At 41.3% G+C, this 19,698-nt stretch overlaps 1 protein-coding gene across 1 annotated transcript in view; it reads left to right on the top strand.

Annotated features, from left to right (window-relative positions):
- The window catches only part of LOC126298510 (cytosolic 10-formyltetrahydrofolate dehydrogenase), a 191,098-nt gene that overhangs the window by 69,199 nt on the left and 102,201 nt on the right, over positions 1-19,698 (top strand). The window contains exons 4-6 of the mRNA XM_049989857.1: positions 11,016-11,181; positions 11,635-11,739; positions 16,462-16,686. Of these exons, the coding sequence (XP_049845814.1) occupies positions 11,016-11,181; positions 11,635-11,739; positions 16,462-16,686 (496 nt within the window). The remainder of the gene's footprint in view (positions 1-11,015; positions 11,182-11,634; positions 11,740-16,461; positions 16,687-19,698) is intronic.

Here is a 19,698-nt window from a genome sequence, read left to right as displayed (position 1 = left end):
AACACCGTATTACTGAAGGAGGCCGAAATGCACGCGTCTCAGCTCACGCAGGCTGGCGTGAGGTCTGGAACATGAAAAGGGAATTAGAATTGAGAAAAACAGACGTAGCTGGTGGAATACTTAACTTTAATCCATTAATGATGAACGTCGCTCTTGACAGTACATGATTTACAATATCAATAGAAACTGATCATGGCGCCTTGCTAGGTCGTAGCAAATAACGTAGCTGAAGGCTATGCTAACTATCGTCTCGGTAAATGAGAATGTAATTTGTCAGTGAACCATCGCTAGCAAAGTCGGCTGTACAACTTGGGCGAGTGCTAGGAAGTCTCTCTAGACCTGCCGTGTGGCGGCGCTCGGTCTGCAATCACTGTTAGTGGCGACACGCGGGTCCAACGTATACTACCGGACCACGGCCGATTTAAAGGCTACCACCTATAAAGTGTGGTGTTTGGCGGTGACACCACAACCTCAGTTCCGAGATTTCCAGAACCTGTACAGAAAATTGGAATAGAGATCAACATAAACATCATTTCCGCCCTTTTTATTGTTCATGAAAACCACACATTGTGTGTTGTACCACCATACAGAGAGACTTTCTGAGGTGGTGGTCCAGATTGCTCTACACACTGGTACCTCTAATACCCATTAGCATGTCCTCTTGTATCCACAAGTTCATCAAGGCACTGTTGGTTCATATTGTCCCACTCCTCCATGGAGATTTGGTGTAGATCCCTCAGAGTGGTGGGTGGGTCACATCGTCTGTAAACAGCCGTTTTGAATCTCTCCCAGGCATGTTCGATAGGGTTCATTTCTGGAGAACATCCTGGCCACTCTAGTCGAGTGATGTCGTTATACTGCAGGCATTCATTCACAAGATGTGCAAGATGGGGGCGTTAATTGTCATCCATGAAGACGAATGCCTCACCAATATGCTGCTGATATGGTTGCACTATTGGTCAGTGGATGGCATTTACATATCGTACAGCCGTTACGGCGTCATCCATGACCACCAGTGACATATATCGGCTCCACATAATGCCACCCCAAAACAGCAGGGAACCTACACCTTGCTGCCCTTGATGGACAGTGTGTCTATGGCGTTCAGCCTGACCGGTTTGCCTCCAAACACGTCTTCGTCGATTGACTCGTTGAAGGCATTTTCGACACTCGTTGGTGAAGAGAATGTGATGCCAATCCTAAGTGGTCCATTTGGCATGTTGCTGGAACCATCTGTACCACACTGCACGGTGTCGTGGTTGCAAAGATGGATCTTGCCATGGACGTTTGGAGTGAATTGCACATCATGCAGCCTATTGCGCACAGTTTGAGTCTTAACACAACGTCCTGTGGCTGCACAAAAAGCATTATTCAACATGGTGGCATTGCTATCAGCGTTCCTCCGAGCCACAATCCGTAGATAGTGGTCATCCACTGCAATGCCTGAGCGAGGCGTGTCATCGACTGTCTCTCTCTCTCTCTCTCTCTCTCTCTCTCTCTCTCTCTCTCTCTCTCTCTCTCTCTCTCTCTCTCTCTCTCTGTATCTCCTCCATATCTGAACAACATTGCTTTGGTTCACTCCGAGACGCCTGGACACTTCCCTTGTTGAGAGCCCTTCCTGGCACAAAGAAAAAATGCGGTTGCGATATAACTGCAGTATTGACCATCTAAGCATGGTTGAACTACAGACAACACGAGCCACGTACCTCCTTCCTGGTGGAATGACTAGAACTGGTAGGCTGTTAGCCCCCCCCCCCCCCCCCCAATCTAATAGGTGCCGCTCATGCATGGTTGTTTACATCTTTGGGCTGGGTTAGTGACATCTTTGAACAATCAAAGGACCTGTTTCTGTGATACAATATCCACAGTCAACATCTATCTTCCAGAGCTCTGGGAACTACACTCCACTGAAGCAAGAGCTGCATACGGCTTGCGAGTCTCATCCAGCCTTGGTCTAAACCAAAGGCTTTGCTCGATTTGTGACAAGATTTGGTGAAGATTCCTCAACCTGCAATCCTCAGTGGAGACTTATTACGTCAGCCTGGATAGGTCGGGTGTGTGCTGTACAGTGGAAACAGCCACTTGAGTGGCAGAATACATTTGGAATTAAATTTTTTTCATTCTTGTTAGATTAGGCAAAACTCTGAGACCCCCTAATAGAAAAACCTGCATTGGATTAGCCAATTTTTTCACTACAGTCGATAGCAAATATATGTAGTGGGAAACATTAGTTGTTAACTTCAGGAGTATTGACAATAAACTCCCAGAGCTCATGTCTCTTGTAGAAAGCAGTTGCCCCCACTTCATACAAAAATCTGAGTGTAGTTTGAACCCACAGTAGAGAGCAGGAAATTTTTGATAACACAGGGAATGCATATCAGAAAGACAGTTTAGACATCAGAAAGACATTTTAGACTTTCCAGGAGGAAGAGTGTTTCTAGCATCCTGTAGACGCAGTAAATCATGTGATAGTCAAAATTAATCCCATTGCAAACTACTATTTATGAGAGTAACTTGGGTTGGTGGATTTAGATTAATAATTGGGTGTCTCGTAATGAGCCACATGCAAGTTGAATGCCTGATGGAGCAAATGGATCTGGATGACCAATAGAGAGCAGTGCCGCCGCAGCGCTGCACTTGCTTAGTGAGTGTGCCACCATCTTGCCATATGCAAAACATCAGCTGATGGTGTCCTTCACAGCTGGCATAAATACCACAGCATCTCTACTGCTCAGTCAGTCGTGTACTTTATCTGATAGTGTTCATTTTCTATCTCCACCTTACTACTGACTACTCACTGCCAACTGCACTTTAATATTGGTTTCCATCTGTGGTCTCAATATGCACTGTGGTTATACTTGATCTGTTGACAACGTTGTGTCAAAAGTTCGTTGCACTTCGTTGTAGCCTAGATTGCCTTGCTCTTGTTGCATTGCGTCTGCTGTACGTCTGCCTTGTTGCTCAACTCTGGCATGGGTTTGAGTGCCAACTGCAGGTGATCTTCCCACCTTACATCATCAATGTCTCTCGCCTGTATGCTGATGTGTGCACCGGTATCTGGTGACCTGATGTGTGCACCTGTATCTGGTGACTTGCCTACAGAGCAGTTGGTGACGAGTAAACAGGAAGTTATTTTATAGTGTGGAAGCTAAATTGGTTAGCCTGCTCAAATAGCATCAGCTGATGCACCAGCAGCAGATACAGACAGACTTGTTAAAAATGTCGCTTCAGCTCTTAACGGACATACTTCCTGTGCAGGAGGCCGCTGTGCCCCAGGGACCAGTGCCCCCTGCACTAGACGGTACATTCTGGCCTCCACTGTTCCCTCCTTTCAGTGATGCTATAGAGGACTGGGACACACATTTCCATTGACTGAAGCAACATTACATGGCACTTCAAGTCACAGACAATTCATTGCAGTGGTCACTCTTTCTGTCTTGGGCATCGCTGGACACATTTTTTCCTCCTCCAAAAATTGGCACCTTTGTCTGATACCATTGCCCTCTCCTTTCAGGACATATCTGCTCTGCTGCCTAATTATTATTTCCAGTAGTACCATGTGGTTGCCTCCAGGTTAAGATTTCATCAGTACCATAAACAGGACTTAGCTGAAGATGTGATTTTACTTGCGGCAATCAAGGTTGTAGGGCTTCCTATGCTGATTCCTTGATTTGTGGTGTGTTGGTTCAACTGGCACCTGACCCAGAGGTTTGCACAGGACATCTTGCACATTGCTCATTCGTTGCACAGGTGCCTAGTGAACGACTCGCGGTAAGGCCCCGTGTAGCGGCAGTTCACGCACCACCACATGTGCCACCACAGCATCATCACCGTAGGATGACTGCCAGCTTGCAACAACATCATGATTTGTCTTTGTCCAATGTCTCTGATTTCCGCGCCTCCAATTGCCCCTCAATGACTGTTGTGGTCGCCACTCCCTTCATGCCATTAGTGTTTTCCCTGTCACTCCTCTCCAGATCACTAGAGTTCCTATACATGCTGTGGAAAGGAGAAGCACCTCCAATCATTATGTCGCAATCACTTGACCGAGTCCCACCTGGTGCTGTGACCACACCAGGATGTGATACACACCCCACAGACAGCAGCTCCCAGAGTGACTCCTTCATGCAGAAATTGTTTCTCATCCTTCACGTGTATCACCAGGACATTTGTTTTGAGGTTGACTCTAGGGTCACCGTCTCTTTGGTCAATGAGGTGACTTATGTCTGACTCGAGTCACCTAACTTGTAACCACTTGCTGACAATTTTGTGGCCTGTGGTGATGATGGGATTCTTCTTTGTGGGCAGTTCTTGATTGCGACAACGTGCAGACGTGTTGACCGGCTTTTGATGTTCTTTGTCGATGACCATCCGTTGGCTACCAACATTTTTGGCCTCGATACCATCACGGCATTTGGATTTTCTGTCTCAGATGAAGTCAAGGTGGTTTCTACTGTGCAGGAATTGGATGACCGCGGCACAAAGTTTTTCAGCTGAATCAGGCATGTGCTTCAGACTTTGAGGTGTACACCACCCTTCGGCTGAATGCCATCCCTCGTTTTTACCTCGCCAGATGGATTACAGTGGCCTTGTGGGCTGCCAGGAAGCAGGAACTCAATCATGTGCAGGCACCTGAGGCTGTCGAACCTGTCAGATCTAGTGCATGTGCTACACCCCTAGTTGTCATCTGTAATCTGAATGGGTTCCTTTGCTTGTATAGGGATTTCAAGGCAATCATCCCTGCTCAGTCACAGATAGAAACCTGTCACATTCCCCGGCAAGATGATCTCCTCACCCAAGTGGCATGGGGAGGGCGGGGGGCATTTTTGAAAGATCGACCTCACTGATGCATATTTCTAGCTACCTTTAGATGAGGCACCTCAGAAGCTTGTCATCCTTAACACATCGTTTGAGTTATATAAGCACAAGCGGCTCCCCTTAGCATTTCCTCAGCCCCTGCAGTATTCCAGTGATTTCTCAAACAGTTGATACAGCATATTCCAGCTTGTGACAATTACTCGGATGACCTTATTGTAACAGAATTCTCTCACCCAGAGCATTTTTAAAACTTCCGCACCCTGTTCACGACTCTGTGGGATGCAAGCCTGTGTTGTCCTTCGGAAAAGTGCAGATTTTTTCAGCCAGCGGTAGAGTGTTTGAGACATTGGATCTCCAAAGAGGGTATCTGCCTCACCTTTCAGCATTGCCACCATCAGTTCTTCACCTCACGCGATGAACTTACCCGAATTACAAATGTTTTTGGGCAAACTTACCTATTATTTTAAATTCTTACACCAGGTGGCCCACATGGTACAACCTCTCAATCAATTGCATGAAAAGGGGTTCTCTTATATCTGGACCGTACCTGCGACCAGGGTTTTGTCAAATTGAAAACTATGCTGACATCCGCATTCTGCCTCATGCCCTTTTGTCCTGAGCGCGCATTGGTTGTGTCCGCCAATACGTCCACTCATGGTATCAGAGCAGTCTCGACCCACAGGAATAGGGATGGTCCTGAACAGCCTCTTGCATATGCATCCAAGACCCTGATCCCAGCACAGTGCAACTATTCACAAATCGAAAAGATACCCTGGACAATAGTGTTCGCAGTCAAGAAATTCCATGTCTACCTTCTGTGGACACAATTGTCTCTAATAACATATCACATGCTGTTGGTGGTGTTATTCAGGCCACATTCCAATCACCCAGAATGAACAGTACAATGTCTCCAGAACTGGACATTGTTCCTGTCCCCACAGTTATACTATCCGGTACAAGCCGACAGCCCAGAATTCTAATGTTGTCCCATCTACTGGTTGGCCTGGATCCAGATTTCTCCAAAAGGAGATGTTCTGCCTCCACATCAATGCTGAACGCCAACATATGTTGGACAATTTTTCCTCTTATGGCGAAGTGTCTTGCCACCGCAGTGCACCGAGACCCCATCATGTGGCAGGTCCATCACTATATAATCCATCGCTGGCCCCCATTATCTCCTCATCATTTGGCAACAGAGCTCTGCCCTTGGAAACAGCTTTCTCATTTCCTCTCGGTTGTGGATGGTGTCATCCTTTTGGATACTGAGACAGATGCACATTGAGTGGTTATTCCAACAGAATTGCATCATTGGGTGTTGTGTTTGCTCCACTGGAGTCATTGGGGCATGTAACACATGAAGATGCTGGCACACTGCCATGTGTACTGGCCTGGGATCAATATCGAAAAGGTAGTCCGTAGTTTCACAGCATGCGCCTGTCACTGGTCAGCACCAGCTCAATCCTCTGTTTCCTGGCCTACTCCTTGCCTCCCTTGGAACCACATCAATCTCAATTTTTCAGGCCCATTCTTAGGTTCTATGGGGTTGCTCATTGTGGATGCTTATTTGAAGTACCCCTATGTCATACAAATGGCATCCACCACGACCAGGGCCACCCTTACTGCCTTATCCCAAGTTTTAGCCATGTGTTGCCTTGCACATTGCTCTCTGACAGTGGCCCACAATTCACAGTCTCTGCCTTTGAGGACTTCTGTGCCGCCAATGTCATCAAACATATCTGTAGCCCTCTGTTCCACCCTTCCTTCAGTGGTGAAGCTGAACATCTGCTCCAGACATTTAAGCAACAGATGAAGAAAGCTATCAAATACTCTGCCACTAAACAGCCCTTACTTTGTTTTTGAGCACTTATTGCACCACACTGATTAACAATCCTAGCCCTGTGGAGCTCCTCCATGGTCACTAGCCTCAGACCTTGCTTCAACTTCTGACACCATCACTGTAAGAACCTGACTTGCATCCCTCCGGGAGTTACACCCCTGGCACGGTGGTGTGGGCATGCTCCTCTGGGAGTGCTGAGGCTTGGATGCCAGCAACAGTAATGTCCACTCATGGATGATGAGTTACGTTGGTACAAACACAGAAGGGGCTCAAGCACTGTCACCACAACCAGTTTAGGCCTCTGATACAAGCATCCCCTCTGCCGCCCCCTCTTCCATGGCCTTCTGATGCCAATGTGATGTAACGACTAAAACTCTGGGCGGCTACTGCAGACATACTATTGTCACCCAGGCACTTTCATCTAGCTCCCTGTGGATCAGTAGTTCCCCTTGGGATGCCCATCTCCAACAATGTTCTATTGGACACTGCTGACCACACTTCCTCCCCACAGCTTACAGTCGATGCGACTGCACCTTCATCCATACCTTTGTTTCACCTTCCACTGCACTGTCTGGGGTATTTCTATCTGTATGCACCAATTTGGGGGGGGGGGGGGGGGGGACTGGTATTGGGCCATGTGGAAGTTGAATGTCCATCAGAACAAATGGATCTAGATGGCTGATAGAGGGCAGTGTCGCCACAGCACTGCACTCTTTTAGTGAGTGCACCACCGCCTCACCACATGAATACACCGGCCAATAGTGCCCCTCATTTCCGGCATAAATACCACCACATCTTGACCCCTCAGTCAGTTGTGTACTTCATCTGATAGCATTCGTTTTTTTATTTCCACCATACTAATGACTACTTGCCAATGACTGTGCTTTGATATTGGTTTTCCTCTATGGTGTCTATTTGGAGTGTGGTTGTACCTGATCTGTTGACAGCATCGTGTCAAAAGTTCATTGCAATTTGTTGTAACCTATTTTGCTTTGTGTCAGGTCTGCTGTTCGTCTGCTCTGTTGCTTGACTCTAGTGTGGGTTTGAGTCCCGACCGCAAGTGGTCTTCCCGCCTTGCGTCGTTGTCGTTTCCTGCCTGTTTGTTGATGTGTGCACCAGTATCTGGCAACTCGTGGATATAACAGGGTGTGTCTATCAACTGTCAGATTCAGGCACATTGGTGATAGTCATTCATACATAGTTTCAACACAGTAGCTTGGATAAACCCTCACCATATGTTGGTGGTAGTGGTAGGCAGTGACTTCAACCCATCCAGCATAGACTGGAAAAATTATGCATATGTTACTGGTGCTAAAGACAAATAGTCTTGTGAAGTAATACTGAAAACTTTATCTGACAACTGTGTTGAACAACTGTTCCAGTAGCCCACATACAAAATAAATATTCTTCACCTCTTAGTTACAAACAGTCTTTTAAAGAGTGTCAGCAATGAAAGAAGGATTAGAGATGGTGATGCTATTAAAGAACAATGTTTAGCAAAGGCTAAGTGGTCATTAAGAAAGCTGGGAGAGTATTCGTGTCTGACGGAACTGATAGAGAGTCACTGTCACCTTGTTTAAAAGGTGAACAGGGTACATATAGTTCAGATCTGGCAAATGTAGAAAAATTGTATTTAAGTTGAAAGACATTGTAAACTGCTGCCTGCATAAGTACATTCCAAGTAAAGTAATGAAAGATGGCAAAGACTCACATTGTTGTGATGACAGGGACTACTATACTCTTGCTACATGAGAGACTGCAGGGAATACTGATAGAGAAAAGTTAATAGCACCTCGTGCATCCATAAGAACTGCCGTGCATGAAACCTACAATAATTTTCACTCAGATTGTGGTAAAAGATTAATTAGAAAATCATAGGAAGTTCTGATCATACATAAAGTTAATGCCCAGATCCAACTTTTATTCTAGCTCTTGTGGGTCATTCTTATACAGAAACTGATGACAGTAGATGGAAAGCAGAAATCGTAACCTACCCATTTAAAAATGTGTTCATGCAGGAGACTACCACCTTACCAATGTTTGACTGATGCACAAACTCACAAATGAGTAATATCAGTATTAGCATCCTGTTACTGAGAAACAAGTAAGATAAAAAAAGAGCACATGGCATCACAACCATGTTGCCGAAAAAGAATCCAACGTATTCTTGTTTATAAAAAGGGTAATAGATTAGAAGCGCAGACAGTATAAAATTCCTGGAGGAAAATCACTTTCTCTCAAAGGATTAGCATGGATTCAGCATATTTAAAGGGTTCAAGGAATATTTGTCTAGTAGAACCCAGTATGTTATACTGGACAGAAAAATGTTCCACAGAAATGAAAGTAGAATCAGGTGTGCTGCAAGAAAGTTTACTAGGACTTATAATGTTTTTGTTGTACATAACGGATTTATCAGATAAGATCAGTAGCACTGTAAGATTGTTTGCTGATGATGCCAGTTGTGTACAGAAAAGTGTCATTTTTGGACAGTCATTAGGAACTGCAGGAATACTTGGAGAAAATTTCCATTTGGTATCTGATCACAAGATTAATGGTGAACATCTTGAGCTCATCAAATAATGTACTTAGGGGTAATACTAAGAAACACTAGGAAATGGGACAATAATCTAAAATCAGTAGTATGGCAGGCGAAAAGGCGAATTGAAGACTTAGATATGTTGGATGTTGTGCATCTGTAAAAGAAATAACACACAGTACACCAGAATATTATTACAGTATCTGGAATCGTGACACCAGACACTAAACAAATTCAGACACATGATGATAATATCTTAACATGTTGGTATAGCCCATGCAAATGTGTAACAGAAATGTGTAGATAACTTAGATGGAAATAGTGTGAAGAAAGTCGACATAGTTTTTGCGAAACCCTGGTAGGTAAATTTAGAGATTCTGCATCTAAAGAAGACTGTACATCCACTATGCTACCAAAAATGTATATCTCACTTGGAGATCATGAGAAAAAAATAAAGAGAGATTAGGGCATAGCCAGAGGTATCTGGACAGTTGTTTTTCCCACACACATTGTAAGAATGGGCTAGGAAAACAGAAAATGGTAATTTTTGTAAATGTACCATCACTATGCAATTTACAGTGGCTTGCAGAGTGTTATGTAGTTGTAGATAGCAACAGTGGTTCTCAACTATTCCATTTTGATCTGTTTCTGTTTTTGGTTAATGTGCAGAAGGGAAATTTAAGATTCTGACTTTATTTGTATGTAACCTTTTAAGACAGTAGTATGCTGTGTTCCCCCCACCACTACACCCAATTTCCCCCCTCTCCTTCACCCAATCACTGGTTGAATAGTACTGCATATCTGACAATTTCCCATTTTGGCATGGTTTTCAGATTGTTTTCACTCCAGTGGTCTGTTCACACAACAGATATCTGTTACAAACCAGAACATGTTAGATGTGTAAGACAATGAACAAACAAACAATTTCTTCTGCCTGCAGTATTTGTTTGAGATACTGACTCCGATTTATAAGCAGTGTCTCATAGGTTGATAAGTTTTTCAGGTATATGGCAAGGTATCTTCTTATATTGACTTTGTTAAGTGTGAATAAGAATACACTGAAAGAAATTTATTTGCAGCTATGAAACTACAACAAAAAAATATAGCGTGTGTCAATGAGTGTTAAGTTTAGTATCTACTTTGAGAAAGAGATTGTGCATCGCAGAAAGGATCACCACTTAAATTATCGCAGTACACATATGTACATCTTGCATAATGTCAATGGCTCTAATGTTGGAGTAATTTAGACTTATAAAGAGAGACACTGACAGTTGTTCATCCTGCTGCATCTAGAACCAATGCTCATGACAGTCCACCAGGTAGTTAAGACACTAAACTTGTTTTCAGGAAGAATGTGTTTCAGTTCAATTTCTGCCCGTCAAAATTTATGTTTTGTATCATTCCTCTATCTCTTAAAGTGAAATCTTGGATTGTTTCCTTCTTAAGGTCAAGGTCAGTTCCTTCCCACATCTGCTCCAACTGAGCAAGTGTTCTGTTCCAGTTAGCTTAGTTTTATTTCAGTTTTTAACATTTTGTACTGTGCAATTTATACTTGATTTTTATTTACTGAAAGAGATTCTAACTAAAAGTATTCATATCACCTTGACAACTGTTGCTATTAATTTTGTTAACAGCCAAATATATTTTGTATCTGAGGCATCCAACCACATGACGACTCCCAAAGTTGTTTGGAATGTAATAATTATTTGTTACAACATTAAATATGCCTACCAAGAATAGATTATACTGGGTGATAATTTAATTGTTAATCAAAAAATTTTAATAATTAAAAGAGCAGCCTCAATTGTGAAATATGTATTTTAGGACATTGATATCTGGTGACAAAGTTGCTGGCTTCTCTGTCTTCTGGGCTGATGATGGGCTAGACACTGGTCCAATACTCCTACAAAGAGCTTGTGATGTTGAGCCAAATGATACAGTTGACTCCCTCTATAACAAATTCTTGTATCCTGAGGGAATTAAAGCTATGGTGAGTGTTTGCCACTTCATATTGATGTCACATATAATTATCTGAAAATATATTTTAAGTTATATTAGAGAAAAAATGATTTATATGCATAAACAATTTGTTGGCTGTCTTTGTTCTGAAAATATTGTTTGTATTAGTACAATCTGTTTTTAGGCTTTATAGGCATATAGTAAAGATGGTGTTGATGGACATTGCTTTTCCAGACTGATTATTACTTGCCAACAAATAGTTGCCTATGTTATTTTGTAGTTATAGTGTCTTTTGCAGAAAAATGATAGTCAGTTGCAGGGTTTTTAATTCATTTGTCACTTGATTATTTTATGATCCTTAAAACTAATTACTATTTGCACCATAAACACACACACACACACACACACACACACACACACACACACACACACACACACACACGATAAAATGCACTCTAATGTTGAAAAGATATTTTTCTAATAGGCAGAAGCTGTTAACATGGTGGCAAATGGCACAGCTCCGAGCATCAAGCAGTCTGAAGAAGGAGCTTCTTACGAGCCATCCCTTAGTAAGAAAGAACTTCAACAGGCAAGTGTAGAGTACACTAATTTATTCACTATAGTCTGCACATCTAAAACTTCTCACTTGTGCAGATGTTAGTGCTCCATACTTGAACTGTACTAAGCATCATTTGTACTGATGGGTGCTTGTAAGTGTCAAACGCTTTCCAAACTACTCTCCCATGAGTCAAACAGGTCTGCGCCTATTAATGCTGTCTTTTTGTGTTTACAGTCAGTATTCCATGGTAGCCCTATGGGTCCCACACAGTTGAGCAATAATAGCACAAGTGATTTGCAAGCAGTCTCCTTTGTAGGCTGACTGCATTTTTCCAATATCCTGCCAATGAATGAAAGTCAGCCACCTGCCTCATCCTGATGATTGATTGGCATAATCATTTGCATTTGAGAGTCTACAAGCTATATACCATATTACAAACAAGATTATTTACATTTTTACTTCACTTAACTTCTGATTTTGTGGAATATATAATATATTTTCATAAAATTCTTGAGTTGTAGCCCACATTATATCGTTAAATGATGCATCAGTGTGTCAGCTACTGTCGTAAGTGATCCTCTTCATAATGTGCAATATTATTACATATCCTAATGAAGGTGATTTACAATAGGGTCTGAAATGTTAATACATCATTTTATAACATGGTGTGGTCTACAAGCTAGAATAATTTTATAGAAATTAGTCCAGCCACAAAAGCCTAGGGACTAAAAAATATTATTTTGTTTTGCATCCCCTTTTCATTGAAACTAGTGTTCTTGTCTTGAGATTGAAATTATGATTCCACCAGCACTGGAGATTTTGAGGATACAATAAATTCTCAGAATTGTACTTCTATTGGCTTTTGCTGTACCATGTTAATGTTGGTCAGTTATGACCAGTCAATATGTAAGGACAATTCATAAACTAAGGACAATTCATAAACCTTTGTATGAACTTTTATGACATGTTTGTGAGAAGTTTCTCCATTCTGTTATTGAGCATTATTCCCATATGAAAAGTGTAAAATATAGTGTCATAATTCATACATCAACAGACTAATGTGCTGTATTACTGTTCCATGTTTTATTATAGAAGTTGGAAAATTTTCTGCTCTATATGTGCAGAAATAATATAATTATAATAATATAATTCTAACTGTATTTTAGAAATAAGAAATGAGATGAGACATTATTCACAGAAAAAGGTCATGTTTTGTCAAATACACACATCAAACAAAGTTTTGCATCATCTCAGTTCCGAGAGTTCCAGAACCTGTACAGAAAATTGGAATAGAGATCAACTTAAACATCATTTCCACCCTTTTTATTGCTCATGAAAATCACAAATTGCTTGTTGTACCACCATACAGTGATACCTTCAGAGGCGGTGGTCCAGATTGCTGTACTCACCAATGCCTCAAATACCCAGTAGCACATCCTCTTGCACTGATGCATGCCTGCGTTCATTGTGGCATTTTATCCACAAGTTCATCAAGGCATTGTTGGTCCAGATTATCCCACTCCTCAATGGCAGTTCAGTGTAGATCCCTCAGAGTGGCTGGTAGGTCATGTCATCCATAAACAGTCCTTTTCAATCTATGCCAGGCATGTTCGATAGGGTTAATATCTGGAGAACATGTTTTCCACTCTAGTGGAGTGAAGTTGTTATCCTGAAGGAAGTCATTCACAAGATGTGCATGATGGGGGTGAGAATTGTCATCCATGAAGACGAATGCCTCGCCAGTATGCTGCAGACATGGTTGCACTATCGGTCGGAGGCTGGCATTCACGTATCGTACAGCCATTATGGTGTCATCCATGACCGCCAGCAGCGTACATCGGCACCACATAATGCTACCTCAAAACAGCAGGGAACATACACCTTGCTGCACTTGATGGACAGTGTGTCTAAGGCGTTCAGCCTGACCGGTTTGCTTCCAAACACGTCTCTGACGATTGTCTGGTTGAATGCATATGTGACACTCATCTGTGAAGAGAACATGATGCCAATCCTGAGTGATCCATTCGGCATGTTGTTGGATCCATCTGTACTCTGCTGCATGGTGTTATGGTTGCAAAGATGGATCTCCCCATGGATGTTGGGAGTGGAGTTGCACATCATGCAGCCTATTGTGCATGAAGTCCTGTGGCTGTACAAAAAGCATTATTCAACATCGTGGCGTTGCTGTCAGGGTTCCTCTGAGCCATAATCCGTAGGTAGCGGTCATCCATTGCAGTAGTAGCCCTTGGACGGCCTGAGCGAGGCATGTCATAGACAGTTCCGGTTTGACTGTATCTCTTCCATGTCTGAACAACATTGCTGTGGTTCACACCAAGACGCCTGGACAGTTCCCTTGTTGAGAGCCCTTCCTGGCCCAACGTAACAATGCAGACGTGGTTGAGCCATGGTATTGACCATCTAAGCATGGTTGAACTACAGACAACACGAGCCATGTACCTCCTTCCTGGTGGAATGACTAGAACTGATAGGCTGTTAGACCCCCACCACCACCAATCTAATAGGTGCTGCTCAAGCATGATTGTTTACATCTTTGGGCTGGGTTAGTGACATAAGAACAGTCAAAGGGACTGTTTCTGTGATACAATATCCACAGTCAACGACTACCTTCCTGAGTTCTGGGGACTGGGGTGATGCAAAACTTTTTTTGATGTGTATAATTTGATGCAGAAAAGTGGGATAGTGGCTTACACTTTAAATATTCTAACAGTGTGATTCTGAGTTTCATGTAAGTCATTTTAATGAATGCATTGAAGCTCCTTCTTATGTTCTTCAGGTGCTCTGAAATATAAGGGTAATCCCAAAACTAAGGTCTCCTATTATTTTTGAACATTTAGATATTTTTTAACATAATCACCATTTCTGTAAAAGCATTTTTGTAGACACTGTGGCAGTTTTTGTATGCCCATGTCATACCAGCTCACTGCCATGCTGTTCAGAAAGTTATGAACCTCCTCTTTCACCTCGTCGTCGGAGCTGAATTGCTTTCCAGCCAAATGTTCTTTTAACCTAGGGAACAGGTGATAGTCCCTGGATGCCAAGTCAGGTCTAGAGGGTGGGTGGGTGGGTGATTATGTTCCACTGAAACTGTTGCAAGAGAGCTGCAGTTTGCCGAACGATGTGTGGGCAAGCGTTGTCATGGAGAATGTGTACGCCTTTGCTCAACATTCCTCTCCTCCCGTTCTGAACTGACCATTTGAGTTTTTTCAGAGTCTCACAGTACCTGTCAGCATTAATTGTGGTCTCAGTGATTCAGCTCTGACGACAAGGTGAAAGAAGAGGTTCATAACAGCATGGTGGCAAGATGGTGTATTATAGGCTTCAAAAACTGCCACACCGTCTACAAAAATGCGTCGACAGAAATGGTGATTATGTCAAAAAATAGCTAAATGTTCAAGCTGTAAACTGATGTAAACCATTTTAGAAATAAATATGCCTATGTACTTATAAAAAAAAATAGGCAACATTACTTATGGGATTTCCCTCCTATGAAAGTGTGGCATCTTTTGTATAGGAATTACTTTCCTCAATTATTTTCCCTTTAGAGTCAGCCTTTCCGATTTCCAATATATATATCACCCTCTTTTTCCCCTCTCTCTCCTCCCACCTCCCCCCTCCCCCCGGGTCTCCCTTCCCTCTTGACAGATCATCAAGATAAGTTAAAAATACATTTCCTATGCTCTCATTGCATTCTTCATCGGTTTTCCATAAAATGGCATAAGACAAATTATCATCTGAAGCAAAATATGAGGAAGCTGTAGCCACAATTCAGTGCTAACAGAGGTCTTAACACAGTGGTACAACAGACACATTGGTATTTATGAGATTAAGCTATTCCTAACACACAGAAAGAGAAAATGCACAGGTGAAAAAATTGTGGTACCTCAAACGTTTTCTTTTTCTTCAGGGTGTACTTGTGGGTCAATGACTGTAGGAATCCAATGATGTGTATGTCCCTTGTGTGTTGTCAGATGCTGAGTTCTTAAAGATTCCAGCTGTTTTTGGTTCAAAACAGGTTTGACAAACTGTTCCTTAAGTGCCCATGAGGTTGTCAGACAAAAACGTTCAAAGTAAATAACATTTTTCCATTCTAGGGCATGCCATTGTTGTCTCATAGTGCTGGATACTAGGGCATGTGGCACCCAGCAAAAATCAGAAAGCTGGTAGAGCAGTCAAAAGATGCACTTGTGGAACAAATTATGGGGCAATGAACATTTCTCATGCATTCTGTTTCTGTACTATTAAAGAGGACATTAAAATATTTGATACCTTGCGTATGCCACTTAACTCTTGCATCTGCTCCTTTGTAATGTAGTCAGGTCCTGCCATTGTCTTCATATTATAGTCATTTCTCATTTCATTGTACCTTACATTTTATGTCATCTGTAGATACACCTTTTTAATATGTTTTGTATCTCTTTCAGTTATGTTTAAATATATTTGTCCTTAAAATCTATAAGTCCAATAAGGAAAAAGAATGGGCCTAAGACCAAAGCTGCTGCTGCTGTTGATGATGATTATGATAAAAGTTATAAAAGTGGCCATCTGTTGTGTAGTTAGTAGTTCCACAGTTGCTGTTCTTGCTTTGATGTTGTAGACTGTAGTTTTCTTTTTACCGGTGTCAGTTAAACTGTGCATATTTTATAAATATAATTGTCTGAGAGTGTACTGCTTGCAGTGTTTGCAAATCATGGTGATCATAAGTCATTAATGCCCAAACATACTATTTAATAGGTGAAATGGGATCAACCGGTACAAAATATACATAATTTTATTCGTGGGATGGATAGCTCACCTGGAGCATGGACTGTTATTGATGGTCGAGAGGTGAAGTTATTTGGTTCGAGTTTATGGCATGGTAAAGAACCTAGTGGCAATGAAGTGACTATTGATGGCATGGCAGGATGTGGTGTTGTTCATTCTGGTGGGTTACTACTGCGTGGCCTAGATGGAGGTCTGGTGAGTATTGAGCTGATATATGCATTTGAAATATCTGAATGAATGCTAATTATATGCATAGTGTGAATCTTTGTAATCTTGTACCCAAATAATGTAAGTTGCTACATAATCTTCAGAAGAACTCTCAGGTTTTAATTTAATGTGACTTTATTCAGAGGATGGCATGGTAACAGTCAAAATTATAATTAAATTGTCGAGGTTCTTATTCTTGAATAGATAGTAGATCATTTTATTTATGAATAGTTTTTATGACAATAAAAGATACTGTCAGAATAAATTGTTTTTCAGCATTTGGATTTGAATCTGTTGGTTACATCATAATGTAACTGCAAAAAGATGATTTACCTGTTAACAGGAATATATTGAAAAGATTTACAGTAGTCTGTGGATGCTGTGAATGTCATCCCTGTTTTCATGTGAAGTCTGTAGCACTGTGGACGAAGTAAAAACAGCATACAGTGTAAGCTGACACAGAAGCATTAATTCTGTCAGTATTGCATGTGAAATGAAACTAATTGCATGTCAACTGACATATGGATAGATGCACTGCCCAAACAAGATTTTTTTCATTTGCGTTGTTTGCTTGATGTAGTGTGAAATTGTTTTCATTTCAGTGTCAATGTAACAGTGTGATTCAATCTTTTAACCTGACACGCTATTAAAATATTCACAGAAAATGTGACCAAAAGACTTATTTCTTCAGGAACGTTTGTCAGGACATCTTAGAAATTGTTAGAAAGACACAAGTGGAGGGGAGAAGGTACTAAAACCAGAAGGTAGGGGAGATGGTTATTGATGTCAGAAATAAACCATAGAAATATTGAAGGATTTCTCATTCTTATTACTAGTGAAACAGTTGTCTCAGTGAAATGCTTGAAATGATGGCCTTGAATGTAAAATGTAAGTGCTTTAGTTGTGTCTGGTGAAGAATAAAAGTTTGTATGTTGAAGTAATGCTCTTCTGTAACTCAAGTATTTTGTTAACATCATATACTGCTAAAGGAAATATTGTTAATCAGCATGTGGACAAAGAACCAAAAGCCCAAAGATACAGAGGGGGCCATGTATGATGAAGGTCTCTGTACTAAACAGCATTCGTGTGTCTTTGGTTCAATTCTACTTGTGGTTATGCCATATCAGTGAAGATAAGACTTCCATGACACTGATGATTTTTATGGTTGGAAATAAGTGTTGAAATAGCAAGTTATATCAGGGAAAGGGTCAGCACAAACACTTTGTGATGAAACTTCCTGACAGATTAAAATTGTGTGCCAGACCGATACTCGAACTTGGGACCTTTGCCTTTCGCGGGCAAGTGCTCTACCAACTGAGCTACCCAAGCATGACTCACGACCCATCCTCACAGCTTCAATTCTGCCAGTACCTCGTCTCCTACCTTCCAAATTTCACAGAAGGTCTCACTTTATTTGATGTATGCTGTGAGAAAAAAGTTATGTCTGAGCAGCTGCTAAGAAAAATTGTTGTGGCTGTTGTAGTGAGATTAAAAAACTTTATTTTTGTATCTAAGCCACACTAGCTTTTTGAGTTCTGTGGCATTGTGTTGGGCATTTCCACAATTATCAGCTCTGAAAGTTTCACTGCAGTTGTATTTGAGGTTAACACACTGCAATAACAACTAGTCAAAATGTAATTAGCTGTACAAATTAGAGAGATGAGAAATGTGTGCAAATTTAAGGAACATCACAATGTAAGTGGGTTTAGATATGAAATGTGTTTGTGCTTCATGATACAGTATTAGTGTTCAAGTTTAGGGGGTCAGATCAATGGGATCAGAACTGGGAAAAATGGAAGAAGTGTTTCCAGTCAGACCTCTGTTCAATAAATCAAAAATTAACAAAACGGCAAAAATTAATTATGATGCTCCTGACCTCAGTATATTCAGGAATATTTAACCTTTTAAAAGTGTCTGGTATCTGGCTAGATATTAGATCAGTTGTTTTAAATACAGTGGCTTTCAGCACAACAGTCGGTCAGTGAATGCAACACACAAAATATCATGACTAGTTTTGACTGTAGTAAGTCGTCTTCTCCTGAGGCATCAAGGAATAGTCAATTTGGCAATGAAGATAAGTAAAGTGGATAAAAAATGTTAGGGGGACCAAGAGACAACTACAGTTAGAAAATTCAAGTGGATGTAGATTGCTATAATTATGGGGAGTTGAAGAGACTTGTAGAGGATAAACTGGTGTAGAGAGCTGTATTAAATCAGTCTTCAGACCAAATAAAACAGTAATGATGACAATGATTGTGTCAACAATTGCGACTCTGATTATGTCGACAACAACGACAATGTAGACGACGACGATGGTGACATCATCATCAACTTACCTTTGGACATTCATTGTGAGCTGTTACTCCAGTTAAAGAGTTAAAAGTTAAAAATCCTTGGCCTTGCAATGTAAGTGTGCACTTTTCAGTGAAAAATGCAATTGCTTTACAACATAGTACCATTGTAGGCAAACGTACTTTGTCCATTGTTTATACAACGAGTAGATTCCACCATTGAAGTGGAATTATGGATGGTCTGCAAAACATCAATTTCTGGCTGCCATAATCTCTGCATGGTACTTGAAACATTCTATAGTCAAATGTTTTACAGGTGAAAGCAGGTGAAAGTCAGAGTGTGTCATTCCTGTGGACAGTTTGGATGTTCCAACAATTTTTACTTCAAACACCACAATTGTTAAAGCACATTTAGTTTACCTGGTGGAAGATATTTTTCATTTGTGATTCAGGTTTCATCTAACATACTTTTTCAACGAGTTTGTTCAATTTACACTACTGGCCATTAAAATTGCTACACCAAGAAGAAATGCAGATGATAAACGGGTATTCATTGAACAAATATATTATAATAGAACTAACATGTGAGTACATTTTCACGCAATTTGGGTGCATAGATCCTGAGAAATCACTACCCAGAACAACCACCTCTGGCCATAATAACAGCCTTGATACACCTGGGTATTGAGTCAAACAGAACTTGGATGGG

This window comes from Schistocerca gregaria, chromosome X (assembly GCF_023897955.1).
Source record: "Schistocerca gregaria isolate iqSchGreg1 chromosome X, iqSchGreg1.2, whole genome shotgun sequence".
NCBI classification, from domain to species: Eukaryota; Metazoa; Arthropoda; class Insecta; order Orthoptera; family Acrididae; genus Schistocerca; species Schistocerca gregaria.
This window is presented reverse-complemented; position numbering and strand designations above follow the sequence as displayed.